We start from the raw sequence: 27,940 nt of genomic DNA, 5'->3' as shown, positions 1-27,940 counted from the left end.
GGGCCCTGAGTTCTGTGATGGAAGACATCCATCGCATGAGCAAGGACAGGGAGGTACGGAATAGATGGCTGGAACAGCGCCCATCCATCACACGCGAATGGCTGGCTGGGGTGGGAAGCCGTTCAACCGCTGGGTATCGAGAGCGTTTTCTTGCAACGGTATCCACGGCTCCAGCTCAAAGGAAGCCTTCGTACCTGCGTCGAAGCGCGACTATGTGCCGCTAGCGACGGCGCGTCGGGACTTCACCAGCCCCTGAATATCGAGAAAGGAGAGAAAAAAAAAAGCGTCGGCCTCGGGATGATGAGGAGGCACTTGAGTTGGTAGGAGAAACTGGTGGGTGGTTGGGTGTGGTGTGCTTCTGCAATCTGGCTGGACGATCTCAAATGAGGGTCGGAGTTGCAAAGCACCATGCTTTGGTAAGCGCGGACTTTGGTGGACAGAATAATCAGCACGCTTTAGACTTGTAAGGCATGCACCTCCCGCTATCCTTTCTGTCCAACCACACCTCGAAACAGTTTCAACGCCTTTCCCAGAGCTCTTGCGACACTCTCAGGCTTGGGCTCTTGCAACGGACATGGCCCTTTTGGCCCGATGCTAGGGGACCCGAGCCTGCGGTGGCTAGGAGAAACCAGGGTCTGTGCCGCTAAAAGCCCGCGCGGGCCAGGTACAGCGCCCGGGGCTCCCCCGTAGCACAGCTCTCCAGCCAGTAGGCGTCGTCCCCGCCAGCAGCCTAAAGCGCACTTAGCGCCCCAGAGCAATCCAGGGGTCGAGCCCGGTGCCAGTGCGGACGAGTGTGGACGGGAGGTACCTGGAGACGTTGCTCCAAGTGGCCCGGCGCCAATGTACCTGGAGTCCAGTCCAGTCCCTGGGAGGCGGTCTTGACAGCCCCCCTCCATCCAATCCCCTTGGCTGCCGGTCCAGTGAATGGAAGGAACCTGGAAGTCACTGAGGTCTCGTCCCCCCTGGCCCTGATTCCACTTCGAGGCTGTCCAGGTCCCGTCCACGTCCCTTTTTTCTTTGCTCTGGTCTCCGACTCCTGAACTGAAGTGTTCAACGTCCAATCCAACGTCCGACGTCTTTACCTACCTAGTATTTCTCCTATCCTGTTGTCGCGTCGAGCATCTTCCATTGCGCGTCGCCCGTGGATTTCCCTCTCTTCTTCACCCATCCTCGTACCCGACGACGCCCCCGCTAGCGACAATTGTCCCCTCCTGCACTGGAACGAAGAAGCAGTCGTCGGAACTCGTCGCCAGATCGCCTGTCCCTCGCCTGTTTAATTACAAACCCCCACACCCCTAGTCGGGATAAACACTCTCGTTCTCTGCCTCGCAGTCACCTGTGGAAGCTGTTAGGGACGTATTGCCGCCCGCGAGACTGTCTGGGACACTTGACGACCATCTCTCCGACGACACCGCCCGTTACACAGCAGATCTATCTATGACGCCGTAAAGGACGATTCCTTCTCCCTCGGCGGACCTCAACATCTCAAAGCCCTTCGCGGCCTTTTGAGCTCGTTTGCGACGACTTTCCTTGACCGCCGCTGACGACGTACCACGGCTGAGACATCGCGAATCTCGACGACAACTCACCAGCAACCGCCATGGCGAGCTCGCCGCCAACCTCCCCAGGAGGGATTCAGCGGCCTCTGAGCGCCGCCATTTCCAGAGCTGCGCCCAGGAGCACTAGCCGGTTAAGCATGACGAGCAAGACGGGAGGTGGTAGTAGAGCCTCTGACGAAGACAGCCGGACGGCGGTCAAAGTCGGTATGTTGTTCGGTGTCGCTGCCCCTCCGAGATGCTAACTTTGGTGATAGCCGTCCGTGTACGACCACCGCTGAAGTCGACCGATCCTGGTTACGATCTTATTCCACAGCGATTCCAGCGATCCATGGTGCAGACCACTTCGGATACCAGCCTCGCAATCGATTCACCGCAGGGGCGCAAACTCTTCGTCTTTGACCGCGTTTTCAGCTCCGATGTGATGCAAGATGGTATTTGGGACTACCTCTCTGACTGCGTGAATGCCTTCACGCAAGGATACAACGTGTCGTTGCTGGCGTACGGTCAGTCCGGCGCTGGTAAATCGTACACAATGGGTACCTCGGGTCCTGGCGAGCAGCATGACCCTGAGCTCATGGGTTGGTCCAACTTACTTGCAGCGCGCGCGATCCGCTAACCAGTCTTCTAGGTGTCATTCCTCGAGCTGCCGCAGCCCTTTTTGAGAAGCTCGATTCACCAACGGGATCGTCCAAGTCGAACCGCAATTCCATGTCTCACCTTCGAAGCCCTCGAGGATATGCTCAGCAGAATCCGCTTGGCGACCGCAATTGGTCTCTCAGAGCTACATATGTCGAGATTTATAACGAACAGCTTCGTGATCTTCTCGTTCCCGAGTCAACTCCTCTCAATGAGCGCGGAAATGTCGCCATTCGCGAAGACACCAAGGGCAACATCATCTTGACGGGCCTCCGACAGGTTGAAGTGAATTCAGTGGAGGATCTCATGAATGCTCTCAACTTTGGATCGTCGATTCGTCAGACCGATGCTACAGCTATCAACGCCAAATCGTCGCGATCTCACGCCGTCTTCTCCCTGAACCTCGTCCAGCGCAAGAGCAAATATGGTTCTGGTTCAGGCGCCGAGAAGCGCTTCTCCGTACCTCTCGAGGCCATGACTGGCCAGGACGTTACGGTAACTGTCGACAGCAAGCTCCATTTCGTTGATTTGGCTGGTAGCGAAAGGCTCAAGAACACTGGTGCGCAAGGTGAGCGTGCCAAGGAGGGTATCTCTATCAACGCCGGTCTTGCTGCGCTTGGCAAAGTCATCAGTCAGCTTTCTTCTCGAAACCCTGGCGCACACGTTTCGTACCGTGATTCCCGCTTGACCAGACTGCTCCAGGATTCGCTTGGTGGCAATGCCATCACCTATATGATTGCTTGCGTTACGCCTGCCGAGTTTCATCTGAGCGAGACCCTCAACACGGTTCAGTATGCCCAGCGCGCCCGAGCTATTCAGTCCAAGCCACGAATCCAGCAGGTCGAGGAGGGTGATAAGCAGGCCGTGATTGACCGCCTCAAGGCTGAAGTTGCTTTCTTGCGTGAGCAGATCCGCAGCGCAGAGCGTGGTGGCAGTAGCCCGAGACGCAATGCCCCTGGCCCCAGCGAGCGATCTGATCGACAGAACGAGCGCGAGGTCGAGCTCCAGAACCAACTTTTGGACACCCAAGAGAACTATACTGCTCTCAGTCAACGCCATGCGCGCCTCATTGCCGAGCTGGCCCGCGCCCGCGAGAATGAGTCGGACGAAAACCACGACGATGCCCTCGGTGACAGTGCTACTGACCGCCTGAACCGATCCAACTCGTTCGCACAGGCAGTTGAACAGGTTGTCCTTGAGTATGAGAAGACGATCCAGTCACTTGAACAGTCGCTCTCCAGCACTCGCAGCACTCTCTCTAACACCGAGACCAACTTGCTTGAGAAGGAGACAAAGTGCGCCTATGTCGAGACAATCAACAACCAGCTCCAGTCCCGGCTGCAGAAGCTGATGGACCGCGAAGCTAGTACTGAAAACTATCTTCATGATCTCGAGGCTAAGCTGGACGGCCACACTAGCGGCGAGGAGAAGAACGCAACCATCATCATGGAGCTTCGTAAGGAGATTGCTCGTGTGCGGGAGAACGAAGCCTCGTGTGAAGACTACATCTCAACCCTTGAGGAGCGTCTTGCTGAGGCGGACCAAGATGCTGAGCTGATGCAGCGAGAAATCGACCGGCTTGAACAGGTTGTTGAGCGCCAACGAAGCCTCGGCAAGCTTGACTCGCTTCTTTATGAGCTTGATCAGATCCAAGATGGCAAGGAAGCTGAAGGAGAGAAGGCATCCGAATCTGCGCCCGTCGAGCCAACCAACGGCACGGCTTCGCGCCGTGGCATGGCTGACCACTCTCGAAGCATGTCTCATGTGAGCCGCCATAGCCAGATGGAAGAACCCATTCCTGAAGGTGACGAGGAACAGGACACTACCCAACACAAGATTGGCACCGTCAAGGAAGAAGCTGAAGAAGATAAGCAGCAGCACCTTGAGAGGCCTGAAGAAGAGGTCCCACCTCAGAGCCCGGCTCAGTCCAAGTTTGTGGCGGACAAGCTCGAGTCCGTGACCCAGGAGCTTATCGATCTCCGGGTTGAGCACGAGTCGACTCTCCACGACTACGACTCGCTGCACCACAAGTATGAGGACGCCATGCGAAAGCTCGCGGAGCTGCAGGATTCCATCGATGAAGCGCGTCACCCACAACGCATTCGTGACTCGGTGATCTCTGTTGCCACTCCGATACACACTCGACCAGAGTCTTTTTTGTCAGACGCGAAGACGAGCGATTTGAAGGATGGCCCACGGTCATCCTTTTCGCGATCGCTCTCCTCGGAGCTATCCTCGGCCATGGATTCGCCTGCTACCGCGGCGTCTTCTAATGCCGACACCTTGTCTGAGGATGGCACAGCCACCGCGAAGCCAGCAGCTGTTTCGACGGAGGATCTTCAGCATGCTCAGAGCGTCGAGCTGGCGGCCGAGCTTGACCGACTCAAGACCATGGCGCAAGAGCGTGAGGCTGCTGAGAAGGAACTGGCTGAGCGGTATGCCCAGCTGGAGTCAAAGCACAGCGAGACTCTCGATATTGTTGAGGAGCTCAAGACGGATCTCACCCGGGCGCGCGCCTATGAGGCTACCTCACCTCGCTCAAGCACTCCTATCATCCGACGCAAGTCAAGCCAGAACCTCCTTGCCGCCGACCGTGCTCACCGTTCGTTTGCATCCCTGCGTAACATCGCTGCTGAGAGCTTCGAGAACAGGCCGGAGTTGATGCAGAGCTTCGAGCTCAACATCAACGCCGCCATGCACGAGCTTCACACCAGAAGCGAGCGTATCCAAGAACTCGAGGCGGACGTTGCGGCCGCTAAGAAGGAGATGGAGACCAAGATGACGATTATCTCGGGACTGACTCGGGAGCGTTCGAGTCTCAAGTCCAGCCCCATTGAGATGTCCATGGTTGCAAACCTGCGGGATCAGCTTGAGCAGAGTGAGAGGCAGCTTAATGACACAAGGAACGCGCACCTCGTCCGTGAGCAGACACTCACAACTGAACTCGAGTCTCTCCGCCAAGCTCTGGCGTCCAGACCCGATCCTAAGGAAGTTGAGGAGTCTGAGCAAAAGCATGAACAGCGCATTGCTGAGCTGCAATCGGAGCTGGAAACCTGGGAGAACAAGCACAAGGAGGCGCTTGACACGATGGCGAAGACGGAGGCGGCGATGCGCGGCACGATCCAAGAGCTCGAGTCTCAAGTGGCATCCACTAGTGCCCAGCTCACTGATTCTCAATCTCACCAGACCGGCGAGAAGGATGACTCAGTCAGGGAGGCCGAGCAACGGCAACAGAACCTCATCAGTTTCCTCCGTAGCGAGATTGATGAGTACAAGGCCATCATCAACAGCAACGCTGCTAAGGTTGCCGAGCTGGAGCAGTCTCACTCTGCAGCCCGTTCTCAGTTGGATGAACTCAACAAGGCTCATGCCTCAGTTCAGGAGGATAATACCCACCAGTTGGAGCTTGTTGCCAAGCTTGAGGAGCAGATTGCTGCCCATGATGAGGCCACCAAGAACCACCAGGCAAGCCTCGAGGAGCTCAAGGCGAACCATGCTAAGGAGCTGGCTGATATCAAGACTCGGGAGCAGAAGGGCTATGAGGAGCAGGTTGAAGTGTTGCTGTCAGAGCATGCTGACAGTGTTCAGCGCCTGGAGAACGAACTTGGCGAAGCTCGTGATGATCTCATGAAGATCGCTTCTCAGGTCGCCTTTGCTCTGGGACTGGATGTCAGTGTTGAGAAGCTGACAGAGCGAATCAACGATCTCGCTGTTAGTCAGCAGGCTCTCGCAGAGGAGAAGAAGAAGCGTGGTGAGATGGAGTCACATGTCTCTGATCTTACGACAATCAACGACAAGATCGTCCAAGATCTCGAAGTCGCTAGATCCTCGTTGGCTGAGATGCTCGGTGCTGCCGACAAACCTGGACCTCTTGCGGAACAACTTGCAGCTGCCAAGAACAAGATGGCGGATCTAGACACCCGCAGCAAGAAGAACAGCCGGCTGGTGGAGGAGCTGGAGGAGCAACTGCAGAATAACTTTGATGAGGTGCAGATGACCAATAACCGTCTGAGCACGTTGCAGACAGAGCGGAACGCGGCACTGGATGAAGCTAATGCGGCTACTGCACGCCTCCAAGCCGAGCTGGAGGTGGCCCGTGAAGATTACGCAGCTCTCCAGGTAAGTTGACTCATGCATGACGTTGGTTGGATACACCACTAACAGCAACAGGCCAAGTTTGATGAGTTGAGCGCTGGCGTCCAGCGATCGAACTCTAACTCGACCATCCGCAAGAGCGCGTCGCACGTGTCGCTGCCCTCACCACCACCAGCTATCCCACTTCCACCTCTGCCAAATGGCGCGGGCTCTCCTGTCAACGGCGTCCCCAGCTCCCCGACTAATGCCCGTCCTGCCAGCAAGGACAACATCAACATTTCCCAGATCACCGAGGACCAGGAAGCACGCATCCGAACCATCGAGAAGCACCTCGATGCCGAGCGCCAGCTTACGCAGACACTCGAGGATGCCCTCACCGATCTGGAGAAGCAGACCAAGCAGGTCAAGTCCGACTGCGATGCTTGGAAGAAGCGTGCCCAGGAGCTCGAGGCGGAGGTGAAGGAGCTCAAGGACCGCCCCCCACCAGAGCCGGTTCAAGACAACCGCTGGAGCGTTCAGGCCGTCGAGGAAGAACGCAAGAAGCGACAAGCAGCCGAGGCGGCCCGTCGCCAGCTCGAAGAGCGGATGAATGCCATCAGCAAGAGCAAGAAGAAGAAGGGAAGCCTGAACTGCTTCTAGGGGGGGCTAAGCTGCGCCTAGAGGGCCTTTTGGCCTGGTTCGGAGCTCGATCGACCTGTGCAGTCGGCATGGGGTTGATCGAGCGAGGGAGGAGAGGTTTTGCAACGCTTTATGTCCCATGACGTTTTCTGCTTTTGTTGTTGTTGCTGCTGTTGTCGTTGTTCACCATATTCCCCCCCTCGCGTTTACTATCCGGTCTGACGGCTTTTCACGTCGGGCATCCTGACCTAAGATGGCGAGACTTGATTTCCAGCACTGGCCAGGAGTTTGGAAGGGATTTTTCTACTTTTTCTCTTTTTTTTCTTTCTGATTCTTGGCGAGAGAATACCACCTACACGAGCAGCTCGAGGCATGATGTGATTCGAAATTTTGTTTTTCTCCCACCTGCCATTTGTATCTTTATTTTCCCCCTTTGGCAGATGGGACTGGGTGGCTTTCTTCTTCTTCTTTTTTTATCTTTTTTTATTCTCTTTCGTTTGAAGAATGAGCGGAAGATGGGATGATTGTATGATGACCCTCGTTTGGGTCGATTTACATATACGGGACGAATTCGTTCCCGCACGATAGTGGTAAATACTAGTTGTTCAAGACCTTCCATGCTATTTCACTCGCTGTGCTCGTTTTCGTTTTCCTCGGATGGTAATGTTTCTGGGAACCATCCGTACTCGGAAAAGTCTACAGAGAGCTCTCCTAGTGCGCTTGTTGTTACTTGTACCCCTTCAGCCTCGAGAGCTGTGGCTTGTGTGCGAGCACCTTGGGGTTGAGATCTGGACTGTTAGAAGGATTTTTGATGTGTGATGGGATTGGCTAACCTTGGAGAAATCATGCCCTTTGCGTTGATGACTCTTTGCCATGGGACGTTTTCGTGGTTGAACCGCTCATCTGTATTGGAGGGGAGATGTTTTAGGCAGATGCCCACCTGGCGAGGACGCTGGGCTGCTTAGATGTTAGCCATGATGGTGATTTGCTCGAGTTGGAGGCTTACGAGTGCCGACTAGCATGGCAATGTGGCCATACGTAGTTACTCTGCCGTGAGGGATCTCTTGGACGGCCGAGTATACAGCGTGGAAGAAGGCTGCTGCTTCATCTGAGCGGGTCATTCTGGATGAAGTGAGGCAGTTGAACGGGTAACGTATAGCGAGGCCCTGGTATACAAGATGGATTGAATCTTGGTGGACTACTTATGGTGTTGAGCTACTGTCGTTGTGCGAGACTGGATCTAGCAATCATTCACAGGGCGTGTGATGCGATTTGCGGGGTATGGAGTTAGCGAGTTGCTTACTCTACCATGTACATGTGTTAATTCTTCATTATTCATCTCATCTCGTCTCTAGTCTACATCTAATTCTAATTCTACATCTATCATCATCATCTATCGTCTATTGCTCAGCGTGCTTCTCGTTAACGAGGACATATCGATACCGAGCCTTGCCGGCCTCCATATCCTTGACCGCCTGGTTGGCATCCTTTAGCGATCGCTTCTCCACCCACGGCTTGATCTTCTTGTCAACGGCCAGCTGCAGCATCTCCTTAATATCGCTAGGGGATCCGATGGCGCTGCCGCCGACCTTGAAACCGCCAGAGAGCAGGGTGAAGGCGTTGATGGGGGGAAGCTCGCCGCCGTCGGGAGCTCCGACCTGGATGAAGTCGCCGCCGTAGCGGAGGAGGCCCAGGTACTGGGTGAGGGGCATCTTGGGGCTGGAGACGGTGCTGATGATGAGGTCGATGGATTGGGCGTGCTTTGTTGCCCAGTCCTCGTCGTCTTCAGTGGCGATGTACTCATCGGCTCCAAGGGCTAGGACCTCGTCTCTCTTGGATGCCCGGCGAGAGATACCGATGACCTTGTCTGCGCCGAGGGCCTTGGCGAAGAGGACGCCGAAGTGGCCGAGACCGCCGACACCGACGATTCCGACTGTCTTGCCGGGGCCGCAGCCGTTGTTGCGGAGAGGAGTGTAGACGGTGACACCGCCGCAAAGCATGGGAGCGGCGTCCTCGGATGCAAGACCATCAGGAATCTTTACGACAAAACGCGAGTCTGTGCGGTTATAGTCTGCGTATCCACCATACGACTTGCCCACGTCACCGGGGTAGATGGAACCGTAAGTGTTGATGCTGTTCTTGCAGTAGTTGGTGAGTCCCGCGGAACACGCAGGGCAGTCATCCCGAAGACAGCTTCGTGCCTGAGCACCCACACCGACACGGTCTCCGACTTTGATGTCCTTGACATTGCTGCCGACGCGGACGGCCTTGCCGACAATCTCGTGGCCGACGCAGCAGGCTGGTCTGATGTCAGTGGGCTGTTTGGCAGGGGTTTGGTGATGGCTTCACTTACGATAAGGTGTCTCTCCCCATCCGGATCGCAGCATATGGAGATCGGAGCCGCAGATGCCGCAGTGGGTGATTTGGATGTCGACGTCGTCTTCCTCCCACTTCTTGGGCTCAAAGGGACCCCATTCCATCTTGCCGTTGACGGCATCGGGGGAGTGACCGAGCCAGCCCTGGAACTCGTAATCGGTAGACATTTTGGAGAGGATTTGGTAAGATGAAGAGGTGTATTGATTGTGTGTTTGTTTAGGAATAATGATATCTTCTACGTCTTGGCCCCGTTGCCTTTATATATCGTCGAGGCAAGATTCTTCAGTCTCCACAACGTCATGGAATTTCTCACCGATGATGCCATCATCACTGGCTACTTGGATCTTGAACCGCCGTTTCGGACTTTATTATCGGACATAGCTGAGCTACTGAGACGAATTGGGAAGATAGCCCGTGCCGAGACCTTGGTTTATCGCCCGAGCAAACCGCCGGGCGATAACTGATTCGTGAGTTTCCTGAGTCAAGCGGGTCGCTAGAAGCTTTGACAACCCGAGACGAGACAAGATCGTAAATTCAGATATGGAGTGAAACGGCGTTAAGAAGATGAAGTGAAGAATCCGATAGAATCTGTTACTATCTCAACAAAGTCGGTGTTCTTACGTGCCAAGTCCTTCAACTGCCGGGGTTCTGAAATAAACGTCTGACAGCTGCCTCGTCCCGACCAGGAACCCCAATCAACCCGCAGCCTCTAGCTTCGGATGGTCGGTGTCAGCAGGTTGCATTAGCGTGCTTTTTCACCGTCAATGATAGGCTCGAGACGCAGCTGTTGACTCGTAAGAGGCCACTATTCCCAGATAAGAGGGGCGACGTCAACGGTGATAGAGGGAATCTCCGATCTATGGGTCAGCTACCTGCAGACCTTTAAATACGAGTATCACTCCTAGTTTTGGTTCTATGACACGCGTGTTTCCACTTTGACTATTATCTGATTACTATGGCGGAACATATAAATGCCCCGAAGCGGCTCGGTCGGATGCCGCAACTCACCGAACTGCGAAGACCTGAGGACGACTGGACCGGAGTTACCAAGTCGGCCGATAGGAGGAAGCGGCAGAACCGACTCAACCAGAGAGCTTACCGTTAGTATACCTGGAGGTATCTATTCTTCCTTTGGCTAACAGTGGCCTAGGGAGGCGGAAGCTTGAGCAGAATGACGGCAAGAGTGTCGTCACTCAGTCATGGCCTCTGGATGGATACCTCATGATTGAGGATCCGCAGAAGAGGGCTGTTACGTATGCTTTCATGCAGCTGGCTCAGATGCAGTATACGCTCAAGAACCATCGCTTGACGTATCTCCCTTCGCTCATTCGACTCAACGCCGTCAACGCTCTTTCGCACAATGCGCGGACTCTAGGGATCCCGCTTGAAGGTCTCTGCAGCGATGAGATGATTTCGCAGTTCAATGCTCTTGGTCCAAAGACTTTGGATGGTGTCACGGTGGAGCCGACTCTTCCTGAGAACCTTCGTCCGACGCAGTTGCAATCGACTTTTGCGCACCACCCATGGACTGATTTGCTTCCTGCTCCTCGACTGCGGGATAACATCCTGCACGGAATCAAGAACGATGTTTTTGACGAGGACGAGTTGTGTTGCGATCTTCTTAGTGTTGTGAGCAGTCGCGAGTTGGACGAAGCATTCCTCATTGTCTGGGGAGATCCAACCGATGTGTATGGCTGGGAAGTCAGCGTTGGGTTCTTTAAGAAATGGGGATGGTTACTCCGCGGATGTCCGGAGATGATTGAGGCGACGAATCGATGGCGACAACAACGGGGAGAGTCAAAGATTGAGTTTCCAGTCTGATGATGGCTTCATCATGATACTAGGATTCTTGGAAACATGTCATGATTCTTTGGCATTAAGTACCCTCTGAAATATGAGGGCTTGGTCATCTAACTATGATAAAAGAGTGTGGTGAAGGAAAAAGATACGAAAGAATGACTGGACTAGGGCGCAACCAGGCGAACCCCTCGAGAAACATCGACGACAAACCGGCGATCCACCAACAAAGACCAGTCTGTCTGAGAAAGACTCAGTGTTCTCTGGGATCCCAGGAGGGGCCGTTTGGACAGACACCACGATATCCGCGTGCGGCGTTGCACATCAAGTCGCCGTCAAAGTTTTCGATGAAGGAGTCTATCGACGGTTAGCGAAGAAGAACGAGAGGGTGTTGATGGGGGGAGAACTTGCCTAGGTTGATGGTGGTACCGCTCATGAGGAGATGGCCCTTCATGGCGCTCCAGCAGTGGCACCAAAGGTCCTTTCCGTCCTCACTCATGATGCACTGAGTACAAGTCTCGTGCCAAAGTCCACTGCTACAGTCAGAAACACATCATCGTTGTTTGGAGGTGGGGGACTTACCCAGGTCCGGGGGCTAGGGCGCCGTTGACGTTGACCATGCACTCTCCGAGCTCGAGAGAGCTACACTTCATCTCACCCGTGAGATCAGGACATCGAGCTACGAGGCGAGGAGATTCATAGTACCCCGAATGGATATACGATGGGTTCACGCGGTTCATGTCCTTGTCGCTGATGTAGAACCGGATGTCTTTGCACGAACCGAGGTAACCGCCTGCACCGCGGACACGAAGGGAGTGAGTGAGAGTTTCATCGCGGACTTCGATCTTGGTGGTTTCGTTGACGGGAAAGTCGGGGGAGAGAGTGTTGGGGAGGTCTTTGAAGTAGGAAGGCTGAGGGTTGGCATCACGGGGTGTGATGGGATTGGCGAGGACGCCGAGAGCGGCGAGAAAGAGTGGAAGGAATGCGAAATACATGGTTAATGATTGATGGGTAATGATTGATTGTAGTTGGGAATAAACTTGCTATGGTCAAAACTCGCAACATTCGAGTTGGATATTCATTTATATACATCTCGGGAACTTGGCTCTGAACATCTCTTGTCTTTGAGAACAACCCAAATGAAGCATTCGACACAGACTCGAGCTGTTTTTATGCTCCTGCAAAGAAAGCGTCTTGATGCAACGTCTGCATGGCCATGAGTTACTATTTTGGAGTCGAGAGACAAAGAAGGTCGCCACTCCCGACCGGGTACCTAGGTCAGATGAGATATATCCGGCGACGGGAATCTCGCCGCTCTTTGTATGGATATGGAAAGGGTCGGTTGCAGTGCATGTCAAACTGTTTCATGGTGGTATCCTTCTAAGTAGGGCAGTTTGAAGCAGGGCGACGCCAAAGCATGCTTGCTGGATGGGTGCAACTAATGAACTTCACCTTCCAAATCCGGCCATGTGTCACGAGACAACCTACAAAAGGGAACATGGCTGTTGAAAGACCAGGGTTGCATTTGGAGGTGTAATGCCCTTGCATGGTGGATCTGCCAACTCTGGAGGTGAAAGCAATGTTAGGAACTTTTGGATCATGGCAAAAGGTCACGAGAAACAGTGTTGAGTACAGAGATGCTTCTAGCAGTGAAATGGACCAAAGGATGTCGAGAAGCACTGTGATGGCTCAATGCTACCGGCAGGACAAGCATGCTCCTATTCCGTCTCCTTTTTGGCATCTCTTTTGGGCTATCTGAAAGATTAGCGACAAGCGAGGGACCTTATTAATCAGTTGCGGCTGCACTTCACGATGGGTTCAGAAATTACTGGTGGATTAATGGTCATATGGCGCAAAGATGCTTAAATCTAGCCCCGAGTCTAGTCAAGAACCCCGGAATGGCGGAGGAGGCCTCTGATTAAACATCCTGGAAAGAACAACATCGGCTCAGGAGATGCGATGTGGGCGGTTATCGCGGACCACTCGAATCGATGCGCGACAAGCGAGTAAAGCTGTTGGTCCAAGAACGAGATGATCGTCTTGGAACAAGATCTGCCCATACATAAAGCATGCGTCGTATAAATAAATAAAAAAACGCCAAGATATCCATGGATCCCATCAAAAAGGGTCCAACATCGAAAGTCTTGGTATGGGTCAATAACATCATGAAGCGACCGCCGAGACTTCCGCGTATACGAGGAGCGACTCGGTAGTTCTTCCGCGGCATCTCTTGTCCGCTTCGCTTTTCTTTTTTACCCCTTAAAAAGAAGCATTACATGATCGGAAGACCCGGGATTTGTCAGGGATGGGCCCTGAATATCCAGGGCCTTGGGTGTTTGGGGACAAGAGCGCAGTGTGTTGCCAGATACAGGTACTTGGACGACCAACAGCCAACAAGCCAACAGCTAAGTAGAGCGTCTTCTCTTCTTGCTTAGGTACATCGAACTATCAATAACTTACAGCGACAGGTTACAATGTACTTGTACAAGTACAAACGCCATGCAAGGCCCCTTTCCCTCCTGGCCACGCACAGACACGCGTTGTCCATTGCGAATCTCAGGCCCTGGACCCGCAGTCGAAAGGTGATCCCCATATTATCAGCCATTACCGTTTCCACCACAGCCCTTGCCATTCGCCCGCTGTTGGCTGTCGATATCGTATAAGTCAGGGTACTATTTTTGGGCCTTCGATCGGATGTGCTGTGCACTGTATATTTTCTACGACCTGAAACGGGGCTGTCGGATGTTATATGGGGAACGGGGGGAGGAAGAGAGAGAGGGATCAAATTCTGGAAGGGATCTTTACGAGCTTCTCTTTCTTCATTCTTCCCTTTATCCATTCTTTCGCTCATTTTACTTTGTTTGGGGGGTTTTTACTAACTATAATGTTTCGACCGTCGACACTGCGGGCTATACCGTTGCGCGCTCTCTCCATAGCCGCCGTCGTAGGAACCTTCTTGCTCCTCCATCTCCTTTTGGCTTCTGGTCCTCAGTTCACCCCCCTGAGCCCTCCTCCATCTCGTCCTCCTCGTCCCTCTCCGCCTCCCGTACAGACCCCGACCGAGTTCGTCGCCAGCACTGTTGACTGGTCCTCGCTGCAGCTGCAGCACCCTCCCGTCGCTGTCAAGCCTCTTCCTCAGGGTGCCGCCCAGACGCTGCCAAAGGTGCAGGCTGAAAACTCCAAGTTTAGTTTCAATAAGGATGCTGAGAAGAGGAGGGATGCTGTTCGGGATGAGTTTTTGCGAGGCTGGTCCGCGTATAGACAACATGCGTGGATGAGAGACGAGCTCATGCCTGTGTCGGCGAAGTGGAGGGATAGCTTTGGCGGATGGGCTGCCACCTTGGTTGATTCGTTGGATACCCTCTGGATCATGGATCTTCGTGAGGAGTTTGAAGAGGCTGCTAATGCTGCTGCTACTCTCAACTGGGGTGAGAGGCGTGACGGAGCCATTGACGTTTTCAAATTGACCACCCGTCATCTCGGAGGTTTGCTCGGAGCGTATGAGCTGAGTGGTCAGGAAGCCCTGTTGAAGAGGGCTACTGAGCTTGGGGAGATGCTTTACGTCGCATTTGATACGCCGAACCGCATTCCTACTCTCTGGCTTGACTTTGACGAAGCTGAGAACGGCACCCAAATCGCCGGCAACCATGATCCTTCTGCAGCGCCGGCGTCCTTGGCTATGGAGTTTACTCGCCTGTCGCAGTTGACTGGAAACTCCAAGTTTTACGACGCCACCGACCGTGTCACCCAGTTCCTCAGCAGGGTGCAGAACTCGACCAAGCTGCCCGGCATGTGGCCCATCTACCTCGACTTTGAGCACCAGGTCGCCGAGGACAACACTTTTACGCTCGGAGCGCTGGCCGACTCCATGTACGAGTACCTCATCAAGATGCATGCCCTGCTCGGTGGACTTGATCGGAACTATGAGAGGATGTACCGCATGGCTACGAAGGTTGTGGCCGACAAGCTGCTGTATCGACCCAAGGTGCCGAACCAGGACGATGTCTTGTTGGTGGGTGAGATTCATGTTGAGGGAAAGGCTGAGTTCATCCCCGAGACTCAACACCTTACCTGCTTCGCGGGAGGTATGTTTGCCCTAGGTGGTAAGCTCCTCGACAACGAAGAACACGTCAAGCTCGGCGAGAAACTCGCCCTTGGATGTCACTGGGCCTTTAAATCCTTCGCAACAGGAATAATGCCCGAGATCTTCCGCCTCGAAGAGTGTCCCACCCTGGAACCCTGCGACTACGACGAAGAGGCCTGGGCACCCGAGGGAGAGCCCATCCCCCCTGGTTTCCGCCACGTCCGCGATCCTCGGTACCTGCTGCGTCCCGAGGCCGTGGAGAGTGTTTTTATCATGTACAGACTTACAGGAGACTCCAAGTGGCAGGATATGGCATGGGAGATGTTTGAGGCTATCAAGCGGTTTACTACGACGGAGCATGGGAATGCTGCCGTTGAGGATATTATTTCTGTCGAGACGAAGCAGACTGACTCGATGGAGGTGAGTAAACTATCGACAAATAATGGGTATGATACTGACTGGTGTACAGAGCTTCTGGCTTAGTGAGACGCTCAAGTACTTTTACCTCATCTTTTCACCTCCTAATTTAGTAAGCCTTGATGAGTATGTGTTGACCACAGGGGCTCATCCTTTCCGACGACCTGCCAAATAAAAAAAGAGTAAAAATTAGGAAGGGGATAGTAGGACAAGGCTATTAGATATGGGGATAGAGGAAACGGAAAGGAATGGAATCGCACTGAGGACACTGGCTAGAACTAGCGTAATCTTTAATTAGAAGTTTTGAAATGCAGACTGGATGTGCAAATGAGTTCTGACTCTCTAGAATTATTAGTTGGGTTGTGCTGACGGATTTGGGTATGGTGCTGCTGAGGTGTCTGGACGGTAGTGGCTCTTCCTCCATCTAAGCTCATTGGGACGTCTCGTCGCCAGTGTTGGGTTTCTCATTAAAGATGCTCTATATAAAACATATAAACAGGTCTTCAAATTGAAAGGGGTGACTGGTATTTATGCGCTGTTCTGTAATTCTTGGTCTTTGTAGGATTTCTAAACGCCTCTTTGTATACCTGTCCTGTGGGATCAACTCGACCATTATAACCATGTAAGAAAACAGAAATTCCCTGTCGCCGTTGTTGGCACCATCAATTGGGTAATTCATCGGCTACTTGCGTCTCTTTTGCAAGCTCCAAGATCTTTTCAACCACAGCTTCCACATCATGCGTCTTGATGGGTATTCGGTGACCACCGTCCCACTCAACTAATCTTGTCGTACCAGTCTGGCAGTACTTGTTCATTAAGACCTGATGCTGTTCCGTTCCTGGGTCTCGTAGGCCATGGACATGTAGGGTTGGGATGCTCAGAACATGGTCGCCCTCGTTGGTCTCGGGCCAGTTAGTAAACTCGGAGCTTAGAAGTGCTGCGTCAACAATATGAGGCGTCTCCTGAAGACGATGATCAAGCATGATCAGAGGCGCCCTTCCGGCCATTAGCACCCCAAACTTGAAGTGCGTCAGTGACTCTGCCGCTCCGAACTTTGCCGTCACCTGCTGCTGCGTCCACAATAAGCTGGCAGCAATCTTGGCGCCCTGAGAGAAGCCCAGCACGCCGATCCACTCCCCCGTCCCCGGGTCATCCTCCATAGCCCGTCGGCACTGGTGGCGGATCTCCCCCGCTGCGGCCTCGGGCTCAATCTCCGGGTGGTCGGGCTGCCAGCGGAGCCAGCGCCGAAAAGGACCGTAGTCACCGTAGACACTGACGATTTGAGGGTGAGGTGCTGATATGAAAGGTGCTTGCATGAAGACGAGGCGGAGGGAGGTGCTTAGCCGGGAGATGATGGCTCGGCATTGTAGCTCAAAGACTTCGGCGTTGACACCGCCGCCGTGGAGGCACAGGACGCGGGGGAGGTGGAGGGTATCTTCGGCGTTGAGCCTGGACTGTGATTGTGTCATTTTTTAATCTCGTTGCTGGATTATAAAAGAGTATTGATGTTTATGAGTGAAGCCGAGTTTGCAGGTTCCAAGTTGAATGTTGTAGGCCGCTTCGGGTATTAAGCCCTTCGGCTGACCATTTCTGATTTCGGGATCCGAGACATCGGGGATTGTATCGGGAATGATAATATCAGCACAGAAACGATGAAACATGATAGTATAGTAGCTGTCAGCTATTAACTAGTCAATTCGCCTCGTTATTTTTCCAGAAATTATTCTCAACAATCCTCAACCAGCTGAGGCCAAGATTGGCTCCCTCGTACACAAACGCCAAGAATGTGGCTGTGCTGGACCCTGAGCTGTTCATCGTCGCAATCATGCACGTCAGCCACACTGATGACATCAACAGCCAAGCTGTCGCGACTGATGAACGAACCTGTTTCACTTTATCTTTCGCGCCACTTTGTTCTCCAGATTACGAGGCCTCTTTGGGAATTGACAGCTATTAAAGGCTTCTAATCTGCATCTTTCTGGTGTTGCTTCTCCCAGACTTAGGCACTGCCAACACAGCTCGAACGCTTGTAAGACAGAGCTACCCCGCCATCAGACCACGATCATAACCTCCCTCCTCCATCTCCAACAACAGGAATCGAAAATACCCTCAAATCTAATGTCGAACCCCGAAAAGGCCCCCCAGAATCAGCCTTCGGGCGAGCAGTATGGTTCTGGCCTGCTGCCTCTCGCGGACGAACAGCAGCAGTTCCCCCCTCCTCCGCCCGGTCCCCCACCTCATACCGAGTCTGCCGCTCCTCCAGCTTATGAGCAGGGAGGTGCTGAGCTTCCAAAGGATGAGAAGCCAAAGATTGTTCCGGAGGGACAGCAGACGGAGGGAAGTCGATCTGAGCCATCGCAGCAGCCATACTTTCCGCCTCCTCCTGTAGCGGCAGATCAGCAGCAGCAACAGCAATTCCCTCCTCCGCCACAGGCTGCTGGAGGTGAACAGCAGCAATATTTCCCTCCTCCTCCTCCTGGACCTCCTCCTGCGCAGCAGCAACAGAGCTCAGCACCTCACCCGAACCCCCTCGACGCGAACCCTGCCAACCCTCAGCCGGCTCAACAGAACTACAACATCCCGCAATACAACCCCGCCCAGCCCGTCTTTGCACCTCCTCCCACCAACGAGCCTGCGCATCAACATCAAGAGGTGCCAATTCCGGAGCATGAGGTTGGAGCAGGCAACACATCGACCTTTGTGCCTCCTGAGGAGCACCATAAGAAACATGGTTGGAGTGAGCGCTTTAGCCAGCTTGGCATCAAGGCTGCTGCTCCCATCAACAGCTTGGCGCATAAGCTCGGCAGCCAGAGCTTCCTCCCGGAGACACTTGACAAGGAGTGTGACAAGGCAGCTTCGATTCTCAAGTCTTTCTGCAGTAAGTCGTCCATACCACTTCACAATGATACACGCTCACATCTTGTAGAAAACGGTGTCTATGCCGACCCCGGCGCAAGCCCGGTGCCCACCTCGACCGATCCCAAGGCCACTGAGACCAACGACTCCATCATCGATCCTACCAAGCAGAAGCCCAAGAGCCGTGTCATTGTCACTATCCCACCCAAGGTCATTGCCAAGGCTGTTGGTCTTGCCATCTTCACTACCCTCCGTGCTGGATTCAACTTTTCTGGCGCGACCGGCTCTGGTATCCTGATTGCCCGTCTTCCTGATGGGTCTTGGGGCCCTCCTTCGGGTATTCAGGTACACTCCGTTGGAGCCGGTTTCTTGGTTGGTCTCGACATTTATGACTGCGTCTGTGTCATCAACAGCCGAGAGGCACTGGCCGCCTTTGCCAACACGCGTGTCGCCCTTGGTAGTGACTTGGCCGTCGTCGCGGGTCCTTACGGAGCTGGAGGCGCAGTTGAATTTGGTACTGCCATGGAAGGTCGTGAAGGACGAAAGTCGAAGGAGGGCAAGGAAGGAGAGTCATCGACTCAGCCTCCTCCCGAACCGGCTGAGAGCAACCAGAACTTGAAGCCTGAGAAGGATAAGAAGAGCCATCGCCGCAGCCTCAGCGCTAGCGCCTTCAAGCCTGTCTTTTCCTACGTTAAGTCGCGCGGATTCTACGCTGGTGTCCAGGTTGACGGTACTGTCGTGGTCGAGCGCAAGGATGCAAACGCTGCCTTCTTTGGTGAGCGAGTGTCTGTTGACAAGATCATCAAGGGCGAGGTGCCCCGTCAGGGACCCAACGGCATGTGGCCTGCGGGAGCGCGCAATCTGCTCGAGACTTTGAAGGGAGCCGAGGTTGGATCTCTCAAGGTCAAGCAGAGCAAAGATGGAGCATCTCCGACCAGCCCGACATTCGGAGCCCCGGGCGCCGATCACTCGGCTCCGGTGGCGTCCGGAGCTCTAGGTACCGAGGCGGCGAGTGGAAGCGGACAGCCGCCGGCCTACAAGGATGATGGAACCAACCACCCTGGTGTTGGTGATGTGAAGTACCGCTAAAGTTATGACGAGTATGAGTTACGAGATATCACGTTGAAGGAATTGGAGACTTAACAAGTCTTTCCTTGAGTACTTAATAAATTGACTCTGAATTCTAGCTACATAAGCTTCCGGATATGATTGTAGACACATGCATGTTTTAAGACCCATTCAAGGCACATAGAATTAACTGTCAATATTATCAAAAGTCAATCCAAGTCCTTTCTTTGGGATCAATCTTTTATTCAAAGTTGACATGTTGGTTGTGATCAAGTCTGTAGGGTACTTGGGCGACCTCCAGGCTTAGTCATCATAAATGAGCCACACCCCACCTCGTCATTGCCCCTCCAACGTGGCGGCCTCCATGTTTTTGGGCTGGATGAAGTCATCGCAACCTTTACAAGTCGGATCTGACTTTTGGTGAAGCTGTTTGAACCAAGCTACTGAGCTCCTGAAACTCGCGAGCTCCGCGTTTCAAACATAGCCATGGCGTCGTGAGTAACTCGATACTACTGACTTGTCCATCTACTTACACCAGCTTAGCAACATCCTTGCGCTCCCCTTTCGCAAGTCGACACACCTTTCTCTCGCTTCGACGATACGGCAGTACATCAACACCAAATATGACCAGCACCCGGACATGTTCAAGCATGACCTTGAGGTCATTGATACGCTTCGCCGTGATGCGGTCAACGTCCGGGAACCGCATCCTAGCGGCATCAAGAAGCTGCAGACGTATGCTGCCCAGCTCGTGTGGGTTGGCGGCAAGTTTCCCATAGACGTGAGTATGGTATTATGGAAGCTATGGACCACAACTGACGAAAGTGTAGATTGGAGCGGAATTCTCGTGGTATCCTGCTCTTGGCTACAACACCGAACGTCCCATGGTCCGAAACAACCTCAAGTACGAACTCATGAACATCCTCTACAACCTCGCCTCCCTCTACTCCCAGCTTGCACTCAACACACCCCGCGGAAACACCGAGGGTCTCAAATCTGCGGCCAACTATTTCTCCATGGCCGCGGGCGTTCTCACCCACATGCAGACCGAGATCCTCCCCGAGCTGCGAATGTCCGACCCTCCCGAGGACATGGACCACGACACCCTCGAGTCCCTGATCCAGCTGCTGCTCGCACAGAGTCAGGAGTGTTTCTGGCAGAAAGCTGTTATGGACGGCTACAAGGATGCTTCGATCGCAAAGCTCGCCGCCCGCGTTTCGGATCTATACAACCTCTCTGGCGAGGCCGCCATGCAGAGCGAGGCTATCAGTAGCGCGTGGATACACCACATGAGCGCCAAGCACCATCACTTTGCCGCTGCTGCCCAGTACCGAGCTGCCTGCGATTGTCTGGAGAAGAGGAAATATGGAGAGGAGGTTGCGAGACTGAGGGATGCCGTATCCTGCGTGACAGAAGGCATTAAGGAGGCCAAAAGCGGATTTCTCGGCAAGGTTGTTGTTGATGACCTTAGTGGGCTCAAGCGAAAGGTAGAGGAGGATCTGAAGAGAGCCGAGAAGGACAACGATGTCATCTACCTCAGTAAGTGGCCTCCGCAGGCTACAGTTCTCAGCTAACCTGGATAGTCGCCGTCCCTCCCAAGTCGGAGCTCAAGATCCTCGATCGCGCCAACATGGCCGTGGCTCGAGTGCCACCTCAAGTGGCAAACCCGTACGAATACTTTGGCGACCGCGCCGAGTTTGGACCGGCCCTGTTCTCTCGCCTTGTGCCCTTTTCCGTGCACGTTGCCATTTCGATTTACGAGGAGCGACGAGACCGCATGGTCAGCCAGAATATCATCCAGGAGCTTGAGACTCTCACCGAAAAGCTTCATGAGCTGTTGGCGTCTCTTGGCCTTCCTGGTTCTTTGCAAGCTCTTGAGAAGCCATTGGGCTTGCCTCCGAGTTTGGTTCAACATGCAGAGGAGATTAGACAAGCTGATGCGATTGGTAGAGTACACAAGAGCTTTGCCGACATTGATAAGCTGCGCTCAGGGGATCTCGCCATCTTTGAGGAAGGCAAGAGAGCGTTGGCATCTGAGGAAGAGGAGGATCAGCGTCTTCGAATGAGGTTTGGAACAGATCGTTGGATACGGCCTGAGAGCAGGCAAGACCCTCAGGGCTCACAGCTGTGGCAACACGCTGCTGAAATTGAGGGTTACTTTGAGACCAGCGGCAGCAGTGACGCAATGGTTAGGGACAAGTTTGCGGCTATCCAGGACTTGCTGGCTATGCTCTCCGGATCTGATCGGGATCTGATGGACTCTGTGCCTTCAAGCCGTCGGGTGGACATTCCGGAGACGCTGAAGCCAGTTATCGGAAGACTCCGCGGAGCGTACAACGATGTCCTTCGTCTCGAGAGCCGACGTCGCAAAAAGGTCGAGAATCTTCGGGAGAATGCCCGTCGCGATGACATCAAACCCGATATTCTCAAAGAGGCAGCCCGACTGGAGCGATCGTACCCCACGACGGCACTTGTCCCAGCTCACTTTGAAGAGTTCTTTGACAAGAGACTCGACAAGCTGTACGAACCCGAGATAGAAGCCATCGACAAGGAAGCACAGGACCAGGAGCGTATCCTCACCGACATCCAGCGCATCAACCGCGAGTTCGAGTCGCAGAAGAGGCAGATGGGAGAGCGCGGCAACCGAGAGCGAGAGATGGCACTGCAGAAGTTGGACAACGCCTACTTTAAGTACAAGGAGATTGTCAACAACCTCGAGGTCGGGCGCAAGTTTTACAACGATCTTAACAAGATTGTTGGGCCTGGGTTCCGCGATGTTATCGTGGGGTGGGTTGCGCAGCGGAGGATGGAAGCAAGGGCTTTGGAAGAGTATGTTGTCAAGAGAGAGACAGACTGAACTTGCTGCTAACGTTTACAGGGAAATCAACATGCCGCCGTTGTCGAGCTTGAACATTTCTCACAAGCCAACCCCGGTTCAAAGCCCAATGCCTCCCCATCAGGAACCCGCTCACTACGCGCCTCCGCCTCACCAAGAGCTAGCGCATTCATATGCTCCCCCCGAGCCTGCACGCTCATACGCTTCTCCTCCGCCTCCCCAGCCTGTGCAGAGCCCTGCCGAGGCAAGCATACAGTCATGGGCCGGAGAGACGATGCAGCAGCCCCAACCAGTTCAACCTCAACAAGCTCCAATGGGCGCCATGTGGAATCCAGGAATGGGCATCAAGTTTGGTGGACCTGCTGGAGGCTCTGGACAGCCTCCGGCTCCTGGGACTTGGAACCCCAACTCTGGTATCAAGTTTGGCTGAGGTAGATGGGAATTGTTATAGTAGATACCCCCCTGTTAGATAGAGTAGGGTTGCTGCCGTCTTGTACTTGTAGTATATAACCGGATATTCGGAACTGTGTTGTTGAGAACAAAGAGTACATGTGTTTCGTCTCCTCATTTTATCATGCGATAGTGATGGAAGCAAGGTGCTGCAAGTGTCTCTTTTCTACGTCGCTCTTGTCTAACCTCGTACTCCTACAGGCCTCTCATCGTACAGTGTACACTCCATGGCTCGCGGCGTGATATCCCCTCTTTCCAACCTTTGCCGTCAACTCGCTCTTCCACTCCTTTCCCTCCCGGATCAGCTCGACTACCTTGCTGAAGGTGTACTCTGGTTCCCATCCCAGTTCCTCTACTGCCTTGCTCGAGTCGTACACTCTGTCGATGCGCTTCAGATACCCCCAGCCTTTGTCCTTGAAGACTTGCTCGCAGCTTGGCGCGACGGCTTTGAATACCTCTTCTGGGGTTTTGTCCAGCTTTTGGAGGGTGTCGGGGTCGTTTGTGAAGGGAGGTGGTGCGCTGATGATGTACTTTCTGAAGTTGAGGTGTTTGGCTTTAGACATCCCGCAGACTGCAGCTCGGACGATGTCTTCGATGTCGCATCTGCGGTAGGCCAGTTCTAGGACTTTGAGGTTGTCGTCTTCAAGTGCTGCTCTGCGATCTTCGTCGTCGTCTTGTTCCGGGAAGAAGCGGCTTGTACGCAAAACGAGGACGGGCATGCCGGTTTGCTTCTGGATGAGGAAGCAGAGGTCTTCGGCGGCGACCTTTGTGGCGCCGTATATGTTCTTGGGGATGGGGACTACGGTCTCATCGATCCATGCAGCCGCCAGACCGGGCTTGGGACTCAGCGCTGCTCCGAAAGTACTGGTGGTGCTGAAGAAGATGAAACTCTCAATCTGGGGACCAAGCTTGGCGGCCTCCTCGAGGAGCACGAGGGTTCCCGTGATGTTTGTGTCGACAAAGTCCTGCTTGGAGTGGCTCTCCACGTGAGGCTTGTGCAGCGTCGCGGCATGAAGAACATGGCGGATCGGATTCTCTGCAAGGATGGACGACACAGCGGACCTGTCGGTGATGGAGACGACGTGGTTGGTGTTTTCCGACGGGAGGATGTCGATGCCGAGGGGCGTGAATCCCATCGTGGGGAGGGAGAGCATGAGGGCTGTGCCTAGGTGGCCGGATGAGCCTGTTACGAGGACGTTGTAGGCCATGTTTGTTTGTGGATGAGTGAAAGTTGAGATTGTGAAGTGAGGGGAAAGGGGATTGGTTATGTAGGTGGGGTTTTCGGCGAGTGAGTCAATTGAGGGTGAACGTGAATGTGTGACTAGAGAATGGCAATTGAGGTTATGAGGTGGTATTTTGTGGTTGTGAATTTTGTTGTGATAGTGGGACTGTGAGTAACGGACTTGTTCCGAGGTGCGTTAAGGTTGGGGCACCGGTCGGGTGAGGGGATTCACAACTGTTGGTTTGTGACGTGATGGATCACTGATGAGGAGAGATTGATGAGTGCCATGAGGCCAGCTCACATATCCATGTGCAAAGATAACTGATCTATTGTTCACTACTGTAGTTATATACTCTGAATGATCAAGTCAAGGTAGGTTCTTGAGGCAACTCGCCTACTGACACCCGTGCAAGCTTGCCGGTGTCGATGCCGTCGCCTATCCAACCTCTCGTACCACGTCGCAACGTCCCGAGCAAGAGTCTCTGCCACACCTGTAGTGAACGAGCTTCACAAGTCCTCACTGCGCGACAGAGTTCAAGAGTCTACCTTTATCCTGGAAAAAAAGCATACGATGCTCACAACCAGCCGGCAACGACCGAAAACTGTCCCCCGGCTCCCGCCCAGCTCAACCACGCCCTCTCTAGGTCTTTACTCCGCACCTCGCGTGGCACATCGAGATCATCGTCCGAACCAACGCCGAGCTGGCCGGACGAGTTTATACCCGTCGCATATGCCTTCCACATCTTGTTGATAAAGATTGTGTGGTCTGTACCACACGCTACGTGGATCATCTTGCCGACGTGGGGAACTTGTGTTGGACGGAGACAAATGCGAGGATTGTTTCGTTCGTCGTGGCGGATTAGCTCTGGGTCTTGGAGTTGGGCGGGTGTGAAGGATATGCCGAGTTGTCCGCCGTCTATTCGACCCCATACTAGACATTCGCCTGTTGCTGTTACTGCTGCCGAGTGATGAGCGCCGCCGTCGATTAAAGTGACGCCTCTACCGCAGAGATCACGGATCTTCATGGGATACGGTAAAAGAGCCGAGTCGCTCCCAGCACCATCAGCATATCCCGCCTCGCCAAAGCTGTTGAGTCCCCAAGCCCAGACGTCATCCTTGTGATCGATGGCAAAGGCGTGGTACTCTCCCGAGACGATGTACTTGGCCTTTCCGCGACATACCTCGACGAGACGAGGTTTTAGGTGCTCGGTGTGTCGACCAAAGAGACGTCGGCCGAGCTGATTTTGTTCGTGAGAGCCCCAGCCCCAGACTTTGCCTGAGGAGTCTAGGGCTAGGATGTGGTTTGCGCCGCAGGTTATCTGGGTGATGTTGCTGATGTCGCGGATTTGGATGGGGGTTTTCTGGCATTTTATGAATATTCCGTTTGTGTCGTAGCCGAATTGCTCATGTCCTGAGCCGTCCTTGGGCGAGTTAGCAAAGTGAACTGGCGATGATGGGGATACTCACGCGGAACGTGCCCCAGCCCCAGACATGGCCGTCTTCTGTGAGGGCAAAACTGCAGCTATCACCAGCGGCAACTTGTGTGAATCGTATCTCAGAAGGGATGGACACTGCTGTAGGAGTTGATTCATAAGGATTCAGCTCTGCCTCATCTTCGCTACCTGAGCTAGCGTCTACATCTTTCATCACGCCATCCCAGTCAGTGTCTCTTCCAAGAGCGTAGTTGTCGTTTACGCCCCATGTAACGATTTTGCCATCTGAAGTCAAGGCGATAGTGTGCATGCCACCACAAGACAGCTGGACAACCTTGAATTTCGATGAAGAGTCATTAGGGTCGAGGAAGGAGTTTATCCGGGGACGATGAGTTTCTGTGATTTGGGGTCCTAGACCGAGCTCACCGCACTCACCGCTGCCTACTACAAAGACTGTAAGAGGCTGAGAGGGAGGCTGGTTCAAGGCAGTGGATGGTGATGTTGCTGTCCTGCTCTTTTTTGCAGGGCGTGCGGTGGCTCTGCTTTTCTCGGGTTGTTGCACAGAATCCTGAGATTGGCCCTTGCGTTTGGTAGAGGCTGCCTGAGTATGGCTGCCAGGCTCCTTCTTTGTCGTAGATTTCGAAGGATTTGAGGCTGAATGTCATCAGAGACAAAGGACTGGAGAGTCGTTGAGGTGTGCTTACATGGCGTTTGTGAGGTGTTTGATCGGGCAGCGGCTTGCCGCCTTACCGAGGCCCTCGTGGGCCGCATTCTGACGGAAAGGATAACAAAATATGCATGAAATATGACACAAGATGAAATATGTGTTCTTTATAGCCTTGTATGGTTTCGAAATTCTAGGGTAGTTGTTTGGTGATGCTGCCTTGGTGCCTGTCACCTCCATCTGATGATTGTGGTGGGGTTAGTCAGCTTCTGTGCTGCGCCTACAATCCATGACCAGGGGGTTCGTGGACAATTATTTCTCCATTTATTCTTCAATAATTGTATCCATGGTTTTGATATCCCATTCTGTAATTACTGGGTGGGTGTAGATAATCGTCTCTAACTTGGGGCGTTGAGGTGGTGATCTCCACTTTCAAGGCTGAATAGCTTCAACCTCGTATCTTGACGCGCACAACTAACCCCCATCCCGTCTTGCCTTCCCATATTCCCATCTCATTCTCTCGTCTAAATGTAACTTCTTCAGCCTTGACCGTCATTGTGACTGGATCTTCATCTTCAACCGGCCTTACTGGCGCTGGTGGCGGTTGTTGTGGTTCGGCCTTTTTGAACAGGCCCCATCTTGACGCCTTTTTGTCCTGCTTTATTTGCTGCACATTTGCCTTTACTACCTGGCGATCAACACGCTCCGGTGATATGTACTTTGCCAAGCGGGAGGCCATGTCGCGGTCGTCCCACCAGAGGATGTTGCGGGGAGTCGTATCTTCTGTCTCATCCTCCCATCGACCCCATTCATCAAATGCCCTCTCCCCAAGGGGCTTCTGTTCTGGTTTGGGTGGCCTCTTCTCATCTCCTTGGAGTTTGCGGTCTTCCTGCACGCGAACTACGGTGCGGGATCGATCCTCATCGCTAAACACCCATTCGTGGTTCACGGCCTCTTCTGGGACCATGGTCATCTCCACGATTCGGGGAGGCGGATCCATGGCCGCAATGGATGATAGCAGGTCTTCGACATGGGGGACCAAGAGTGTCAGAATCTCGCTGTCTCGCTGGTCGCGCGCGGAGGTACGGGCTGCTTGGTTTGAGAGGATGCGTAGTGGGAGACTGTTAAGATGCGAGGAAAAGATGGATGTGATTGATTGTTGAGATGGCTGAGGTGCTGCTGTTGATGGCCCCGCCTCGGTATACGGAGGGGGGAGGTCGTCGTCGAGGACGTCTCGGGATGATTGCTTGGACATGATGGATTCGGGAATATGCCAAGGCGGAAGTAAAAGGAAGAATGCTGCGCTGCGTAGATGCCTGACGCCCGGTGATATAACATTCAGTTGGGTCGTGTTGTAACCTCGGAGTCAGCCCACCACTCGTGACCAGGCTATGGGCTCAGCCTTGCACATTTGTCGACGGTCTAGAATCAGGCTGTGGATGCCCGACGAGAACTATACGACCCAATTGAACGGAAAGCGTTCATGTGGTTCAATTGATTGATGATTGTTCCTGGTGCTTCTCCGGTCAAAGGATCGGAGTTGGGTGGCGCAGCAGCCGTGGATGTCAGGCAATTTCCACTTCTTGGAGGCTTGGCGGGTTGGCGTTGTTGGCTGGGCGTTTTTTACTCTGGCATTTTTTGATAGAGGACAGAGTGGTTTTTTCGTGTTTATTCTTTCCGTAAACGTACGGAGAGTGAGATTTGAAAACAACTATAATTATTCTATGGCGTTTGTTCCTTCGGCTGAATCAATAGTATGTATGCGGTCGACGTTGACAGGTTCAAAAGGTGGCCTGTGAATTATATGTCTCACTCAAGCCGGGCGTCAC

At 53.6% G+C, this 27,940-nt stretch overlaps 12 protein-coding genes across 12 annotated transcripts; 5 read left to right on the top strand and 7 right to left on the bottom strand.

The window, feature by feature from the left end:
• Nucleotides 1-1,600: 1,600 nt before the first annotated feature.
• Nucleotides 1,601-6,929, top strand: NCS57_00011100 (Kinesin motor domain-containing protein; the record flags this gene model as incomplete). The annotated part of the gene is made up of 4 exons (XM_053050203.1): nucleotides 1,601-1,763; nucleotides 1,814-2,137; nucleotides 2,188-6,314; nucleotides 6,366-6,929. 4 exons carry the CDS (start codon nucleotides 1,601-1,603, stop codon nucleotides 6,927-6,929), a joined length of 5,178 nt encoding a protein of 1,725 aa, XP_052918718.1.
• A 604-nt stretch (nucleotides 6,930-7,533) lies between these two features.
• On the bottom strand, nucleotides 7,534-8,029 carry NCS57_00011000 (DNA-binding-1 domain-containing protein; the record flags this gene model as incomplete). Its single annotated transcript, XM_053050202.1, has 3 exons — nucleotides 7,534-7,696; nucleotides 7,742-7,865; nucleotides 7,915-8,029. The coding sequence occupies 3 exons, from the start codon at nucleotides 8,027-8,029 to the stop codon at nucleotides 7,534-7,536; spliced, it is 402 nt and encodes a 133-aa protein (XP_052918717.1).
• Nucleotides 8,030-8,308: 279 nt separating this feature from the next.
• On the bottom strand, nucleotides 8,309-9,451 carry NCS57_00010900 (PKS-ER domain-containing protein; the record flags this gene model as incomplete). Its single annotated transcript, XM_053050201.1, has 2 exons — nucleotides 8,309-9,207; nucleotides 9,262-9,451. 2 exons carry the CDS (start codon nucleotides 9,449-9,451, stop codon nucleotides 8,309-8,311), a joined length of 1,089 nt encoding a protein of 362 aa, XP_052918716.1.
• A 788-nt stretch (nucleotides 9,452-10,239) lies between these two features.
• NCS57_00010800 (uncharacterized protein) lies at nucleotides 10,240-11,105 on the top strand (the record flags this gene model as incomplete). The annotated part of the gene is made up of 2 exons (XM_053050200.1): nucleotides 10,240-10,384; nucleotides 10,435-11,105. 2 exons carry the CDS (start codon nucleotides 10,240-10,242, stop codon nucleotides 11,103-11,105), a joined length of 816 nt encoding a protein of 271 aa, XP_052918715.1.
• Nucleotides 11,106-11,334: 229 nt separating this feature from the next.
• Nucleotides 11,335-12,076, bottom strand: NCS57_00010700 (CVNH domain-containing protein; the record flags this gene model as incomplete). Its single annotated transcript, XM_053050199.1, has 3 exons — nucleotides 11,335-11,438; nucleotides 11,493-11,614; nucleotides 11,664-12,076. The coding sequence occupies 3 exons, from the start codon at nucleotides 12,074-12,076 to the stop codon at nucleotides 11,335-11,337; spliced, it is 639 nt and encodes a 212-aa protein (XP_052918714.1).
• A 1,754-nt stretch (nucleotides 12,077-13,830) lies between these two features.
• NCS57_00010600 (Alpha-1,2-Mannosidase) lies at nucleotides 13,831-15,757 on the top strand (the record flags this gene model as incomplete). Its single annotated transcript, XM_053050198.1, has 2 exons — nucleotides 13,831-15,585; nucleotides 15,635-15,757. 2 exons carry the CDS (start codon nucleotides 13,831-13,833, stop codon nucleotides 15,755-15,757), a joined length of 1,878 nt encoding a protein of 625 aa, XP_052918713.1.
• A 487-nt stretch (nucleotides 15,758-16,244) lies between these two features.
• On the bottom strand, nucleotides 16,245-17,051 carry NCS57_00010500 (FSH1 domain-containing protein; the record flags this gene model as incomplete). The annotated part of the gene is made up of 1 exon (XM_053050197.1): nucleotides 16,245-17,051. The coding sequence occupies one exon, from the start codon at nucleotides 17,049-17,051 to the stop codon at nucleotides 16,245-16,247; it is 807 nt and encodes a 268-aa protein (XP_052918712.1).
• Nucleotides 17,052-17,407: 356 nt separating this feature from the next.
• On the top strand, nucleotides 17,408-19,527 carry NCS57_00010400 (Ysc84 domain-containing protein; the record flags this gene model as incomplete). The annotated part of the gene is made up of 4 exons (XM_053050196.1): nucleotides 17,408-17,468; nucleotides 17,586-17,611; nucleotides 17,677-18,460; nucleotides 18,509-19,527. 4 exons carry the CDS (start codon nucleotides 17,408-17,410, stop codon nucleotides 19,525-19,527), a joined length of 1,890 nt encoding a protein of 629 aa, XP_052918711.1.
• Nucleotides 19,528-19,992: 465 nt separating this feature from the next.
• Nucleotides 19,993-22,772, top strand: NCS57_00010300 (PH-response regulator protein palA/prr-1; the record flags this gene model as incomplete). The annotated part of the gene is made up of 5 exons (XM_053050195.1): nucleotides 19,993-20,000; nucleotides 20,050-20,287; nucleotides 20,337-21,045; nucleotides 21,090-22,335; nucleotides 22,385-22,772. The coding sequence occupies 5 exons, from the start codon at nucleotides 19,993-19,995 to the stop codon at nucleotides 22,770-22,772; spliced, it is 2,589 nt and encodes an 862-aa protein (XP_052918710.1).
• Nucleotides 22,773-22,998: 226 nt separating this feature from the next.
• Nucleotides 22,999-24,003, bottom strand: NCS57_00010200 (Epimerase domain-containing protein; the record flags this gene model as incomplete). The annotated part of the gene is made up of 1 exon (XM_053050194.1): nucleotides 22,999-24,003. Exon 1 carries the CDS (start codon nucleotides 23,998-24,000, stop codon nucleotides 22,999-23,001), a length of 1,002 nt encoding a protein of 333 aa, XP_052918709.1. The 5' UTR covers nucleotides 24,001-24,003.
• Nucleotides 24,004-24,589: 586 nt separating this feature from the next.
• On the bottom strand, nucleotides 24,590-26,218 carry NCS57_00010100 (uncharacterized protein; the record flags this gene model as incomplete). The annotated part of the gene is made up of 3 exons (XM_053050193.1): nucleotides 24,590-25,435; nucleotides 25,482-26,101; nucleotides 26,152-26,218. 3 exons carry the CDS (start codon nucleotides 26,216-26,218, stop codon nucleotides 24,590-24,592), a joined length of 1,533 nt encoding a protein of 510 aa, XP_052918708.1.
• A 341-nt stretch (nucleotides 26,219-26,559) lies between these two features.
• On the bottom strand, nucleotides 26,560-27,366 carry NCS57_00010000 (Epimerase domain-containing protein; the record flags this gene model as incomplete). Its single annotated transcript, XM_053050192.1, has 1 exon — nucleotides 26,560-27,366. The coding sequence occupies one exon, from the start codon at nucleotides 27,364-27,366 to the stop codon at nucleotides 26,560-26,562; it is 807 nt and encodes a 268-aa protein (XP_052918707.1).
• Nucleotides 27,367-27,940: the final 574 nt, after the last annotated feature.

Source organism: Fusarium keratoplasticum, chromosome 1 (genome assembly GCF_025433545.1).
Source record: "Fusarium keratoplasticum isolate Fu6.1 chromosome 1, whole genome shotgun sequence".
Taxonomy (NCBI): Eukaryota; Fungi; Ascomycota; class Sordariomycetes; order Hypocreales; family Nectriaceae; genus Fusarium; species Fusarium keratoplasticum.
Note: the sequence above shows the minus strand (reverse complement) of the source record. Positions and strands in the feature narration are given on the sequence as shown.